This window comes from Podarcis filfolensis (genome assembly GCF_964270895.1).
Source record: "Podarcis filfolensis genome assembly, chromosome: 15".
NCBI lineage: Eukaryota > Metazoa > Chordata > Lepidosauria > Squamata > Lacertidae > Podarcis > Podarcis filfolensis.
In genome coordinates, this window is record NC_139618.1 from 9,135,261 (window position 1) to 9,151,090 (window position 15,830).

At 47.1% G+C, this 15,830-nt stretch overlaps 1 protein-coding gene across 7 annotated transcripts in view; it reads left to right on the forward strand.

Annotated features, from left to right (window-relative positions):
* The window catches only part of RAP1GAP2 (RAP1 GTPase activating protein 2), a 186,897-nt gene that overhangs the window by 37,314 nt on the left and 133,753 nt on the right, over positions 1 to 15,830 (forward strand). For 5 of the 7 annotated variants that reach the window (XR_014541917.1, XM_083587616.1, XM_083587609.1 and 2 more), the window contains one exon: positions 10,540 to 10,575. Coding sequence is in view for 4 of the 7 variants with exons in the window: in XM_083587616.1 (XP_083443742.1) it covers positions 10,540 to 10,575 (36 nt within the window). In the remaining 3 variants the exon portion in view is untranslated. Of the gene's footprint in view, positions 1 to 1,518; positions 1,693 to 10,539; positions 10,576 to 15,830 lie in introns of those variants that run through there. The other 2 variants (XM_083587618.1, XR_014541918.1) reach the window with 2 other exon arrangements.

The window sequence follows — 15,830 nt, forward strand, 5'->3', positions numbered from 1 at the left end:
CTGCAGTGTTCCAAAGTTCTCATTTCTTGTCTTGCAAACTTCCCGTGGCATCCGTCTGTCCCAAGAGACAATGGAGTGTGCCTCCAGGGGTGAAGTCAGGCCAATGAGCCCCATCTCACTTCCTTCTACAGCAAGTGCAGAAACTGCCTTCTTGACCACTGAGGTCTCTATTGCTCTTGCCCACTCAATCTGGTATTGCTCTGTCATCCGGGTACATTTCATAGCTGAGACACAAGGCAGTGGACACTTGATGGGGATAAATTCAGCCGATTCTTGCTTCATATGGAAATGAGTTTTGAAGATGCCTTTATCTTATGAAACAGCCTGCCACCCCCACTACAGAGCGTCCTTCAAGGAAGAGGCCAGAGTGCATATTGCTGCACTTCACGCAGCCAAAATGAGCAGCAGGAATGGAAAAAGTGGGATGTGTGATGCTTGGAAGGGGCACCAACTTAGCACTTAGAAGAAAAGAAATCTTGTTCAGCTCGCAGCTAGTAATTTAAAAGACTTTCATGAGAAAGCTGAAGGTCAAGATTTACATTTAAATGGGGTTTTGAAGTCAGGTCAGTCTACTCGCACGGAGTCGACTAATCTTCTTCCAGGAAATGGAACCACGCAAAGAGGGATGTGAGTTCTCATGGCGTCAGTGGGGCTGTCTTAGGCAGGTGTGGAAAACCCTTGGATCTCCAGATGTTGAAGCACAGAGCCCACCCTCCCTGTCCAACTCCCTGGCAAAAGCTGGGGGCCTGAAGCTTTAGGGGACAGCAGACATCAGAGCATTTTTCACATTCATAACAGGCCCCTCCAGACTTTTGTATTCCCCTCCCCTCCTGTGGGTGTATTCTACAACAGTGTTGGTGTAATAATTGTGCATTAGTCATGGGTTTAAAATGGAACAACCCCATTGGGCTGAGGAGCCCAGTTATGTCACCCCCTGCCTGCAGAGTTGGCAGCCTCTCACCCTTCTTCGAACACCCTCCCTCATTGAGTGTTCCCTCAGCCTCCTCTCCTCTCCCCTCTCTTCTTGGGAGTCCTCTGAGGAGGAGCTGCTTCTGCCCCCCGGTCTCTGAGCTGCCCCCCACCCCAAAGAGAGGGGTTTCCAAGAGGCACTATTCACCTGCAGAGCTTATAGCCAGGGTGCTGCAATAAACAGCTGTGCAAGCCTTTGGGAGGCAGAAACGTGAGAGGGCATCGGAGGAGGGAGGGAAGGAAAGAGGGATGGAGGCCTGTGTTGCCTGAGGCACCCCTGACCATCATTCAGGGCACCCCAGGGTGCCACGCCACGCTGCTTGAAAACCACTGTGTTAAAGAAATGAATAGTAAAGGGAGGACAAAAAAGAAAGAAAGAAAAAGGAAGTTTTATGGCACTTAAAAGAAAATAAATAAATAACTGGGCACGCTATTTCCCAGAGAGGAGGGACCGCACCTCCTTAATCGAGAATCGCAGAGGCGTTTGGGGCAGGAAGTGGTCACAGCGGTTTCCTTCACGTGCAGAAGGATACAACATGTAGCTGCAGTTTAAGAAACACCCTTTGAAATATGTGTCTCCCTGGTTGTTCTGCCTCGGTGTGAGCGAGCCAGAGAGCGAGCAGCCCTCCCGAGGAATACGAGCAGGTCGCAGCGCCAGGAGCCAGAAGCAGCAGCCACCATGTTTCAGAGGAAGCGGAGCGTCTCCTTTGGAGGCTACGGATGGTGGGTTTGTCTTCATTTACTTTGCAGAGCTGAAGTTGCCAAGGGAGATCTTCCTGGCGTTCATTTGAGCCTGGATAGCTCAGTGGTTTAGAGCGTGGTGCTGATAACACCAAGGTTGCAGGTTTGATCCCTGTATGGGACAGCTGCATATTCCTGCATTGCCGGGGTTGGACTAGATGATCCTCAGGATCCCTTCCAACTCTACAATTCTACGATTTGTTTAAAATTTCAGAAAGGGGCTCTTAAGCGCAACCTCAACAAAGTATGTTTTGACAAAGTGTTTAGTTTGTGTTGTCTGTACTAGAGGTTTAGGTGCTGGGGGGGGCGGATCTGTCTGCATTTCTGTTCATAAATATCCCCATTACCAAGAAGCTTTCAGACAGCACTTTATGCCATTTTCCTAATGTTTCTGTGCCCAATAATTTCAATGCTTTAAGTTATCTTTCACATGGCACAGAAAACCAGTGGAGCCTAGTGGGAGCATGGCGCTCATTTCCATGTTATTTGCTTCCAGACAAAATCTGTTTGCAACCTTGTTGCTCCAGACAAATGTGGGAGTTTTGCATCGCCAATTTCCCCGGGGTGAAATTTGTGCTAGTGTTCAAGCACACAGTTCTTTCCCATTCTTTAAAATTTAGTGTCATGTGCCGATATACTGATCTAAAAGCCACCGTTCCATAATGCAACAGGCAATGAATGCAGTGTGACAAAGATGGTTGGACTCCAGGGTAGAAGCGCTAGCGTTGTGCTCAGGAAATCCAGCACAATCACACACCCACACACACCCACATCTGAAATGCATCCTCACATTCAAGAGGACTTAACACCACATGGCCCAAATGTGCACACATTACCCTAATCTGTATGATGTCGAGGTTTTTCTGCGTACGTTTGTGAGTGTTTATCTTTGGCGCTGGAAGAGGGAAGATGGAAGGAAGAGGAAGGAGCCCTTGATCTTTGAGCACACACACACACACACACACAGAGAGAGAGAGAGAGAGAGAGAGAGAGAGAGAGAGAGAGAGCCTTTGCGATGCAAAGGCTTTTGGTTGTTACTCTGCCCACCTCTTTCAACAAAGTGTGGAGGGCGAATCCTTGGATTTTGCACGGAAGGCTTGACCCATCCAAATTCTGTTGACTCCCTAATACTGGATCAGGCCAGTGTCCCATCTAGTTTGGCATACTGTTCTCACAGTAGCCAACCAGATCTCCCTATGGGAAGACCCTAAGCCAACACGATGCCCTTCTGTGGCGATCACACAGGGTCCCCGGATGTTTCACCGTCTATTGGTCCCTGTGCCACCACTTTATTTCTCGCTGCCACCACCCAGGCCCTACCTGGTACAATACTGAGTCCAGTCAGGGTTAAATTGGAACATAAACTTCTGTTTATTTATTGCAGTTGAACAAGCGTGTGGTTTCATAAACAGTATCGGTCAATTACAGTCATGGGGTGCCTATCCAGACCTATAACTTCCGCTACCTGCTCTCACTCACTAAACCACCTCTCAGATATTTACTTGCCTTCCCAGCTCCTAATTGTTCCTGACTCAGCTTATTTCGCTACACTAACTCACCCTACCCACAGACTCTATCCCAATTCACTCCCACTCCAACCAACCACCCAACTCCCAACGAACTCTCCCCTTCGCCCCTCCCAGAGCAGGTTTTATAGTCCCTCTGACTCCACCCCCTGGGTTCTGATTGGGTAACCTGTTTAACTATTTCACCTCCAGCACTCTCATATGTTAACGTCACACCTCCAACTAATACCATCCCTGTCAGCTTGCCATGTTGACTAGGTTGGATGGGAACTGGAGTCTAAGCACACCGTGAAGGCACCACATTGCCTCCCTGTGCCTAGGTAGTTAGTTATGGGCAGCACAAGTCCGCTCCACTTCACCGTGGGGAGGAGTTGCGGTGGACCACGTGGCCACCCACTCTCCTCCGGGGGCGTGGGACAAAGTCCCACATTGCCTGGGTATCCTGGCCATGTCAGTGACCGGCCAGCCAATCCGCTGGCTGGTGGAAGATGTGGCCATCACCTGCCCCTCCAAGTTTAAGGGTATACCGTTAAAGGAATCCGAGGGTGTGGATCTTGTCCGAAGCCAGGGCTAGGGCCATGACATGACCCGATGGGAACACCTGGGGGAGCGTGAGTTGGTCTGCATCGATGGGGCTCCCCCTTCTGGTGGTTTACCCTTACCAGACACTGCACAACGGGCAGGAGTCAGATATTGTCGGGTTCATTCAATGCCTCAGCCAATACCGCTCACATTCTGCAATCAGTAAAGTTGTGGCCAAAATTAGCCCAATAACATTAACCTAATATCTGTGCCCTTGTGTGTGTTATTCTTCAACGAGGGGGTGGTTTTGGGGTCTTGACACGCAACTGCAACTTGCCCATCCTGCAGTTCCTTACAAGTGGCCTTTAGAAGCATGCTGGGGCAGGCATTGAGAGGGGAAGCCTGGCCAGCTGCATCCTGTCTCCACTCGCAGTCCACCTGGCTGCCCAGGAGACAACTGCGCCATGCATTGTTGGGCCAAAAAAGGGAGCAACCTCCCTCTCTCCCAGTCTCGCAGCACCTTTGGGATTGCTGCAGTCTAGTTGCACCCTTCAGAATTTGCACTCGGGTCTGCGGCCACTGCTGCCCCCCCCATGCCACCTGGAGATGCTGGGGACTGACCCTGAGAAGGGCTACATTCAAAGCAGGTGATCTACCACTGACCTCTGCCTCTTCCCCATTGTTTTTCTTAAGAAGGAACAGAAGAAGCTTCCTCATTTCAAAACTGGTCTTTGCCTCATCTTGCACATTGCTGCCTGCACTAGGGATGAGCCTCAGCCAAATATTGGGCAGTGGGAGCACTTTTCAGATGTTTGTTTGGTTTCTCTTTTTAATGATAACCGAGGGGTTTCCCCCACTTCTTTCTTAATCACCGAAGAACAGAAGAAGGATCGCCGCCACTTCCTGTCACGCCCAGCAATATTCTTTGGGGGTAAAATATGACTGTTGTATCGTGGACAATGCCTGAAAGTCACATAGCTCAGTGGCAAAGTGTCTGCCTCTCACACAGGAGGTCCCAGGTTTGATCCTTGGCACCTCCAGGTAGGGCTGGGATTCAAGCCTGAAACCTTGGAGAGCTGCTGCCAGCCAGTGTGGACAGTACTAAAGTAGACTGACCAATGGTCTGATTCCTATGTCTCCTCCCACCCCAAATCTCATGGGTGATGAAACAGTTCCACAATAATGACCATGCATGGAGATTTTATATGGACACTCCAGGAACCTAGGCAATAATAGTAATAATAGTAATAGTAATAATAATAATAATAATAATAATAATAATAATAATAATAATTTTTATACCTTGCACTCCCCAGCTCAGGGCGGCTAAAACCAATAAAATTACAATAAAACGTAATAGGAAAAAAAGTTAATTAAAATATGGGTTAAAATACAATTTAAAATGCAGTCTCATTTTAGTAGTAGCCCATAAATCAAAACCATAAGGGGAGGGAAACAGAAGGGTCAGACTGAGTCCAAGCCAAAGGCCAGGCGGTACAGCTCTGTTTTGCAGGCCCTGCGGAAAGATGTCAAATCCTGCAGGGCCCTGGTCTCTTGTGAGAGAGTGTTCCACCAAGTGGGGGCCAGGACTGAAAATGCCCTGGCCCTAGGTGAGACCAGTCTAACTACCTTCCAGCTCAGGACCTCCAAAGTGTTGTTATTTGTGGGCCTTAAGGTCCTCCGCGGGGAGTCCTTTCTCCAGCTCTGCCTGGAGATGTTGGGAAATGAACTTGGGGATGGGTAAGGAATTTGATTCTGCTCGCTTTTAAAAGCGAACCTGCCTGATTCTCACATTCCAGAACAATACCGGAAACACACCTGCCCTTCGACATTCTCACTTCTCTGAATTTTGCAGTGCATTTCTCGGCCCAAGTGAATGCATACACCAGGGGGGAGTGTGCAAGGCAGTGCAATGGAGGTGTTCATGAAAATAACACACAAAGAAGGCATTCTGTTAGGGAAATCTGCTTTGCAAAAAAAGTGCACGTTAGGCAAAACTGCAGACAGAAATGTGTTGTTTTAGGAGGGATTTGCTCTCAAATGCTGAGGGGTTTCCACGAGGACTTGAAATAATAATAATAATAATAATAATAATAATAATAATAATAATAATAATTCACAAACTGATATGGAGCTTTGATGAAATGAACATATGGTTGTGAAAATGTGTAATGGAGAAATCCCAAAACTGGAAGATTTGCCTGTCCCTAATTGAACATTTCCCCCTAGGGGACATGCTCTGCCACGGAGCCGAGACATTTCATTGCCCAAGGAAACAAAACGCTCAGGAGCCTGAGTTACATTTCTTGGGCACTGACTGTTTTTAAATGCAAAACTTGCAAGTTTTGATCACAGATACACCTCAAGCCACTGTGCTTTCGGTGTGCCTCTCTTTGGACAACAGGCCTAGGGTCGTATCCAATGAAGTTTTACTCAGAGTCGACCAAGTGAAATTAATGGAGTCAAGTTGGCCATGCCCATCTGCTTCAATGAGTAGGACTAGCATTGGTTACAATCCATGACCTGTCATGCCTCCATCTTGTAATGCTATTAAAAAGGAAAGAGCCTGATTCCATGTGCCTAAAATTTCGTGTTGGGGAAAAAGGAGAAGGAACTATAGGGACACAGAGAAAGAGACAGAGACAGAAAGGGTCTTGCTCACAGTGACTTAAGCCCCTTCCACCATTGGAGCCGGCCCACCCATTTGCCAATGAACATGAGAAGGTCACCACTACTTTCTTGCATGTTGGCTACAAACCACGTCATCAATTTCTTTGCATGCAAAAGTTCAGTCTCTGGAGTTGCTATCTAGAGCTGTGAGAAGAGCCTGTCAGAAATTCTGCAGAGCTGCTACCAGTCAGTGTAGACAGTACTGAGCTCCATGGACCAATGGTCTGACTCAGGAGAAGGCAGCTGTCAATGTTTCCTAGGTGATGTGTCTGAGTTTTACTATTGTCTGAAAGATTAGCACAGGAAGTTAGGGAATGAGGAAAATGATCAAGCCGGGTCTGGATACGTCTTTCCTTTTCTTTGAAGAGGTTCGTATTTCAGGCTGGCTGTTTAGTAGTCATGATGAGTTCCTGCACTTAAAAAAGAAAAAGAAAAAAAGACCACTCCACTACTGCAGTCCTTTATCTTGTATTTTATCTTTTGCATGTAAGCTGCCTTGAGAATGCTTTTGCATTAATAGATGACCTAGAAATATATAAAACGAACAGTCACTAAATTAAGGGAAGGGGACGAGTGAAAAAAAGCAACCATCAGCATGGGAACTTGCGCCAGAGTAGCTCAGACCTATGAATCAGCGGGTTGGCTGCAAATGCACAGTATTCTCGAGTGCTGAGTTCAAGTACAGGAAAGTCTGTCTCTGTGTGTTTACTGAAAAGGAAGCGGTTGGCAGAACAGCTCTTATCTTGGCTATCTTGCTAAATGTGCTTTTGTCTGGGTGGAGTGGTTGGTCACACCCATTACCGTGAGAAATTCGGTGCTTTTAGCATTGATTTCTGGGCCTGCACAGGACAGGGAATGCACAAGGCAGTGGAGGTGCTTAGCTACCCCTATCTGCCCACCTCCTTACTTCCAACCAGCCCGGTCATTTCTCTCCTCCTTAAGTCTCAGTGTTGCCTTTGTAAACCCCAGCATGGAGGAGGAGGGTGGGGACAATGAGTTGGCTGTGCTTGCCATTGTCTCTGGTGCCACCTACTGTTGGCCTCCCTGCCTCCCAACTTACCAATCCCAATGGGAACCAACCACCAGTGATGAAGCCCACTGGCCCATACACTAGAGTTGGCTCTTTGGTCTACGTAGCCCCCATAAGGACAATGCCAAGAGTTCTTCTGGGTCAAATCAAAAGCCCTGCTAGATATAACCCAGCATACTTTTCTCACAAATAGATGCCTGGGAGAAGACTCCGGGTGAGTAACCCCACTCCCCATCCATGCCCCCCAGAAACTGGTGCTTGAAGACATGCTGTCTCTGGTAGTGGAGCTACTACATAGCCATTGTGGCAAGCAGACATACATAGTCTTATCATCCATACATTTGCCTACTCACATTTAAAACTATCCATGTCGGTGCCCATTGCTGCATCTTGTGGTAGTGCAGCAAATTCCTTAGTTTAAGTTATAATGAAGTGGCTTCTCTCTCTGAGATCTTCCTGCATTCAGCCTCATTGGAGAAAGATTCAGTTTTGCTTGCATTTTTACGAGAAACTACTTGATCTGCGCTTCTTGAACCAATACGGAAAATAGCATTCAGCTGTCCTTTGCCATCCTCCCAGAGCTACAATTCTCAGAGCGGTTTAACCTCTTCCTAGGGAACTCTGGGAATTGTATAGCTCTGTGGCAGGAATAATAATAATAATAATAATAATAATAATAATAATAATAGTAATAGTAATAATAATAATAATAATAATAATAATAATAATAATAATTTATACCCTGCCCATCTGGCTGAGTTTCCCCAGCCACTCTGGGTGGCTCCCAATCAAATGTTAAAAACAGTACAGCATTAAATATTAAAAGCTTCCCTAAACAGGGCTGCCTTCAGATGTCTTTTAAAGATAGGATAGCTGCTTATTTCCTTGACGTCTGATGGGAGGGTGTTCCACAGGGCAGGCACCACTACCAAGAAGGCCCTCTGCCTGGTTCCCTGTAACCTCACTTCTCGCAATGAGGGAACCGCCAGAAGGCCCTCGGCGCTGGACCTCAGTGTCCGGGCTGAACAATGGGGGCCTCCTCGCAGCCCTTGGCACCTATAACAGGTGGCAGTTCCCATAATTCTTTGGTGGGGAAGCCATGGCTGTTTAAAGTGGCTTTAAATGTATGGCCTTAAGTATGGCCTTAGTGTGACTCTTCTAGGCCACCTGCAAAAGACTTTGTGCATTTTCAGGCCACCGCCGTCAGGGCTGTTGTTGAAAAACAACCCCTCCCTTCCCATCAGCTTGGTCAGAGTGAAACTCTGGCTTCCTGTGGGTGATCTAGGTTTTCTCGGGTGAAGAAACGGCAACTGGTAGCCGGATCATTTTCAAACCCTGCCTCCCTCATATGCATACACAGTGGCATTGCTGCTGTTTAAGGTCAGGGTGCCACCTGCCAACTCACAGGTCCACTGCTGTGAAATCTAAAGTGTAATTTTGCACGATAAATCTTTCATTTGCTTCTTCGTTTCATAAGGAGGGCAACAGCCTTGTTCTCTCTACAACTCCCCGAGCTCATTTTCATCTATAAAAAGGCTCATCCAACAAGGATTCTCTCACCATGCACACACAGACACACACAGTCTCGAAAACCATTTTAAAAACCAGAAAAACCAGCAACAGTGCGTAGCGAAATAATGTAATATGTTACAACAAAATGTAGGGAAGGTGTCCATCTTAAATGGGTCTCAAAGGAGCCAGGAACATCATTGCAGCCTGGTTAGATCATTTTTATTTTTGTGTTTATGTGTTTGTGTAAAAAAACAACAACACCTTTGAGTAAAAGGTGCTGCCAATTTATTGGAGGAGCAGATTTTTAAAAAAACTATTTTAATACAAGGACTCAGAGCCAACCACCCACAGGTATGGTTTTTTAAAAAAACCACAAAAAACAAAGCCAATGGTCAATGATGATGGGATTGAGTCCAGCAACATTTGGAGGGCCACAGGTTTCCTTACCCTAGCAGCAGCAGCAGCAACAACAACAACAATTATAACTTGCCCATCTGACTGGGTTGCCCCAGAAATGTTTTCTTTCTATTCACCTGTAAAGGTAAAGGTAAAGGGACCTCTGACCATTAGGTCCAGTCGTGGCCGACTCTGGGGTTGGGGTGCTCATCTCGCTTTATTGGCCGAGGGAGCCGGCGTACAGCTTCCGGGTCATGTGGCCAGCAGGACTAAGCTGCTTCTGGTGAACCAGAGCAGCGCACGGAAACGCCGTCTACCTTCCCGCCGGAGCAGCACCTATTTATCTACTTGCACTTTGACCTGCTTTCAAACTGCTAGGTTGGCAGGAGCAGGGACCGAGCAATGGGAGCTCACCACATCGCGGGGATTCGAACCACCGGCCTTCTGATCGGCAAGTCCTAGGCTCTGTAGTTTAACCTACAGCGCCACCTGCATCCCTATACTCTGTGTTAACTAATTTAAGACTGCAGTCCTACACACACACACACACACAGCCACTGGAAGTTGACTCTACTGAATATTATGGGATAGCTTTCTGAGTAAACAACTGTAGGGGGCACTCTGCAACAATGCAATCCTATAGATGCTTCCTTTGAAGTAAGCGCAGAATTTAAATGAGATTTACACCCAGGCAGGATTTCACCCCTATTGATTTAAGATTTTTGAAAACTGGGTGGCCACCCTACCTTTGGGGCATCGTTAATGTTCACTCCTGTAGTCATGAGTAGGTGGGGGGGAAAAGACTGTCTAGGGCATTAAAGCCTTGCTTTCTGCACCCTCGGAAATCCTATCCATTGCTTCCGAATATCAAGCTTGCGAGATGGTTGCTTTCAGTTCTTCCCATATTTTTCATTCATATCCCATTGCTTCTATGAACTAGAAACTGGATCTTAAAACAACCCTCAAATCTTGATTTTATTTTATTTTATTTTTAGGATGATGAACTGTGGACCCATCCCCATTTCCTGCCCTTGTAGGTGTGGTGTCAGAATACACACCACGGGGCCTGCTTTTCGGCCAAAAATGCAGGAAATGAGGGGTATCTTACCAATAAAAGTAACAAGAAGAACATCTGCTTAACATTCTCTCCCTCCCACCCCTCATCTTTTCCAGGATTGACAAAACCATGCTTGCAAGCCTGAAGATCAAGTGAGTAATTGATTATTTTATCTAATTCATTCTTTACACTGCTTGGTTGGCATCCCATGTGATAATAAGTTTTCTGGGAGGCTTATGATGGCCTCTTTCCTACAAGGCATGCTTCTCTTTCTTCTTCGATATGCTTGCAAAGCTGGAAAACAGTGGGTGATCTTATGTTCTTGGACTCGATGGAAGCATTATACAAGTGGTCCCAGTGAAATAGCTGGCTGGTTGTTACTCGGTCGGTTGTGCCTTACTTTCTTTTGTCTTTGTTTATATATAAAAACCAACCGAAATGAAATTGGAGGGGGCGGGACAGTTGTAAGGAGGCAGCTCTTTCCGTTCCAACCTGTGTTCCTTACAATCACTGCTCCATCCATTCCAGTTCAGTGTCTACCAAATACTATGTTATTTGCCTTGCTGTCTGCTCTTCAACGCAAGTTGAAGAGTTAACTATTTACATAACTTAAGTTCATTTTGATGTGAAGGAAATGTCAGAACAATGGGAAAACAACAACACTGGTTTTCATTTCTGACCACAGATTCACACACGAATGGCAGCAATTTCTATTCCATTTTCCATTTTCACTGGAATTCTCAGACATCTCTACCTGCTATTTGCCCAAGAAAGTGAACTGCCACTAGTGCTTTCAACAATGTCCTCGATAGACACAAAGTAGCTCAGGGAAGGGCTATAGCTCAGGGGTAAAACATCTCCTTTGTATGCAGAAGGTCCCAGGGTCAACGGCCTACATCTCCAAGGGGAGCTGGGAAGGTCCCTTGTCCGAAACAATGGAAAACCATTGGCAAACAAGGTTCCTAGCTCCAAGGGTGGAATTTGGGAGAATGATTTTCCTTAGAGCCATTTTGCACGTGTGTATGATGGCCAAATCCCCTTTCAGTATCAGGCTAAAGGTCCAGCATCCTATTCTCACAGTGGCCAACTAGATGCCCTCTGGGAAGCCCACAAAGTGGACCTCAGAGCAGCAGTGTTCAAGATGGCTTGGCTGGCTTTAAAAGAGGGTTTAGAAATGCAAGTTCGTGGACATTAATGGCCAGTAGCCACAATGGCAATTTTTTCCTCCCACTGTCAGAGGCAGCGAGGTGCTGGATCTGCAGGTGAGGAGAGTGTTGCTGTGCACACGACCTGCTTGCAGTCTTCCCCCTCTCCAGTTTCATTTCTGGTTGGCCACTGTGAGAGCAGAGTCTTGGAGTAGATGGGCCTCTGGCCTGATCCAGCAGAGCTCTTCTGGCTTGCTTATGGCACAGTCACTTCTGATAGGACAGGGTCAAGGTAGCAGGCTGATTAGGATCAGTGAAGGCAAAAAGCATGGTCTTTCAGGACCCTGGACAGATCATCAGCACAGGTGATGACTAGAACTCATTCCGGGAGATGTCTACTGAAACCTGGCTGGTCTGGACCTGCCGTCAACATGCCCCCATCCCAAGGAGCTCTCGTTTGGCTATTGCTTGATTTTGCACCCATTGACTTCTATGGCTTTGGGGTGGTGAGGACTGCATCCTGGGCTGCCCTCGGTGTCTGATGAGTTGGGTAAAGCTGCATACCTTGGCCTGGAAGGTCTTAAAATTGGAGAAACCCCTTCTCCAGATGATGCCTCCTCTGAGCCACAGGGAGGATTGAGGCCAGAGAACATGAGTCTGGATGGGAAGGGTGGTGTAGCTTAGTGGTTAGAGCATCTGCTTTGCATGCAGAGGGTCCCAGGTTCAATCCCTGGTTGCATCACAAGGTAGGGCTGGGAAAGTCTGGAAACCGTGCACAATCACTGCCAATCAGTGTTAACAATAACGAGTTAGATGGACCGCTGAGACTGACTGTGTATAAGGCAGCTTCCTATGTAGACCTGGGAAGGAGAAATTGCTTTCACCATGGACCAAATGTAGCCATAGAAGCTGCCAGCTCCTGGCAACTCCAAGCGGGGAAGGGGAAACCGGAATGCTGCCTTCTGCCCCTGTTTTGTTTTCATTTCTGCAGCTGCACTATTTTTAATCTTGGTACGCCTGGTTATTTCTCTCTCCACCCTCCACCTCCTGCAGCCCCCTTCCGAAGGCTGAGGTGATTCATGTTCTGAACAATTATATCCAATTCAGCCCTTTTCCATTTGAGTGAGGCTTGGGCAGTAGGCTGTAGTAATCATACAGTTTTCGCTTTGTGGGAACAAGAAAGGAACGCTCTCGAACAGAGGTTCTGAAAGCCTGGTCAGTGGAACAGCTTCATTCAGGACCACGACATCTAGCATAGCGTATTAGAATTGCCAAGCAACCAGCAGAAAAATCATTGATCGGTACTCCAGGACTCTCAGCAATTCTCAAGTGGTCTGGGGGTGTGTGTGATGGTGGAGTTTGACCTAGCAGCCTTTCACAAAGAGGACTGTCCTCTGCAAAGCAGAACACACCTAGAGAGCATTTCCCAACCCTCTGTTGTAGCAATTTGTTTCATTAATTTCTGCACCAGGGCAGACCACCCTTTCCCAACCAGGTCCCTTCCTGACGTTGTTAAGCCTCAAACTCCCATGAGCTACAGCCACAATGGCCGTTGCGCAGGGATGATGGGAGCTGTAGTCCAAGGATATCTGGAGGTCCTCGGGTTGTGGAAGGTTGAGTTTGACTTTGTCTGGTTCTGAGACCCGCAAACATCCCCAGCTGTCAGTACCTGGGCTGGTTTCACTGGCACCAACTCTATAGGGTGAAGGCGTCTTGGGCCCCCTCAATGTTGATGGGATGGAGGAGCCAAGTGCAGTGTGGCTTCAGTGTCTCCTTCTGAGCGCAAGAGAGGAGGAGCCGCTGGCCATTGAAACCATTGAAACTCTGTGCTCAGCATCCTCCCAATGATGTGACATCTTGCGCATAGTGTGCAACACACACATGACACCACATGTGTGTATTAGGATAAGGTTATGCATATCTGTATACTAATGCATGGAAGTGTAACACTATCTCCCCTTTTTTTCATTCTCACTCACTCTTTTTCTTTTGCCGCTCTATCTTTCTATAAATGAAATTCTTCTAATAAAACAACAACAACACATGCTGTTGGGTGCAAGTCAGCGCCTCCGCCTGCTTGCTTCCCCTGCCTGTTCTCCATCCAGTGATGGATCTGTGAGTCTCCGGATCTTGCTGGGCTACAGCTATGGCCAAACGTTCAGAGATGATGGGAATGAGTTCAGCAACATCCGGAGAGCTACAGCTTTCCCCCTCCACCATCTAGTCGATTGCCATCGATGTCCTGTCAACCGTTTCTTTATGATCTCCCCGCACAGCGCTTGATGCTTTGGTTCTCCAAGAACAATATTTGCCCTCTGTGTGACAGTTTGACAGACTGTCAGCTCTTCCTCATTAAGCTGACGCACAGGCTGGCAACGCTGTCTGATGCCTCCTGCGATTCCTGCGTCGAGATTGGTTTCGTCACATCCTGGATGAGTCAATGAACAAAAAAGCAATAACATTCCTGGCTTGGGGCTATTGCTCCGCGCCGTCCCTCTCAATCACAGCCCTTACTCCCCCCCCCCTTTTTCTTTAAAGAGCTATGTTGTTCTCTTGGGCCATTTGAATTTGAAAACAATTTCCATCTGCCACCCCCGCAGATGACGGCTTTACTTGTATTTATGGTCGGAGCAGCGAAGGATGGGTTTGAGAGATGCTTCCTGCTAAGTCAAGCTATTTTGCAATCTATCTCAGTGTTGTCTTCCTCTGACCGGCTTCACCTAAAGAGCCAGTGTGGTGTAGTGGTTAAGAGCGGTAGTCTCGTAATCTGGTGAACCGGGTTCGCGTCCCCGCTCCTCCACATGCAGCTGCTGGGTGACCTTGGGCTAGTCACACTTCTCTGAAGTCTCTCAGCCCCACTCACCTCACAGAGTGTTTGTTGTGGGGGAGGAAGGGAAAGGAGAATGTTAGCCACTTTGAGACTCCTTAAAGGGAGTGAAAGGCGGGATATCAAATCCAAACTCTTCTTCTTCTCTTCTAAATACCTGGTTTTTTTAACTAGAGATGCCAGCAAACTGGACCTTGAAATTCAACTGGCTGCTTTTCAAGAGCCATTGATGCAATTAACATGGTGCCTAGATTGTCCCGAACCTACAGGCCAATCGTGTGACAGTGAGTCCCATTCATGAAGTTCTTTCTTTTTTCTGTCCTACTACAGAGCCTGTCCTAAATCTACTGTGTGGAAGGGGTGTAGCTCAGTAGCACAGCATCTCCTTTGCAGGTTCCAGGTTCAACCCTCAACATCTCCAGGCAGGGCTGGGAGAGATTTCCTGTTTGCCCCAAACCTGGGTCAATACTAAAGTAGATGGGCCAATGGTATAGGACACTTGCCTATGTTTCCTAGGTGATGTGTTCAAGTTTACTATTGTCTGATAGATTAGCACAGATGAAGTCAGGTACTGAGGAAAATAACCAAGCAGAGCCTAGGTACGACTTTTCTTTTCTTTAAAGGAGTTCCTATTTCATGCTGGCTGTTCTATTATAAGGCAACTTTCCATTTCAATGGGTGATGGCAAGATCTAGAATCATGAGAGCAGGGAAAGTAAATCCAATTCACGGGGCGACTGCAAGCTGTAGAATCATGAGACAGGGAAATGTCTCAGTTCTGCCCCCATGCTCAATTCAAAAACCTCTTTCACAAAGGAGGTAGAGAACTGGTGGGCCTCATGGTTTTGCTGGACTACAACTCCCATCACCCTTGCCCATTGGCCTATACAGTGTGTGGCTGCTGGGAGTTGCAGTCCAACAATATCTGATGTTCTCCATCCCGGGACTACAAGTTTAACAGCAGCTTCTTAGGTATGTTTTGTTGTTGTTTTGTGTGGGCAACTGGATTGGAGACACTATTAGGCAAAAATAGATCACATCTGCATCACAAGTTTAAAGCACTATAATACCACTTTAAACAGTCATCCCCCCCCCATAAATCTTGGGAACAATAGTTTGTCGAAGGTGCCGAGAGTTGTCAGGAGACACCTATTCCCCTCCAAGAACTACAATTCTCAGAGTTCCGTGGGAAGAGGAATTCATTGTGAAACAGTTCTGAGAATTGTAAACAGAGAAGACTATTGCACAACTAATCAAACAATTGCTGATCTTAGCCACTGTTATGTACTGAGTTGAATAGGATCCAAAAGGCAGCAGTCTGATTGGTCCACAGGAGCCACCCAATCCAGCTCCAGGGGAAAGTGAATCCGCAACCTGATTGGCCTACAGGTGAATCCCAGATTTAGCCAATCACGGCCCATTGTGTAAATAATGTA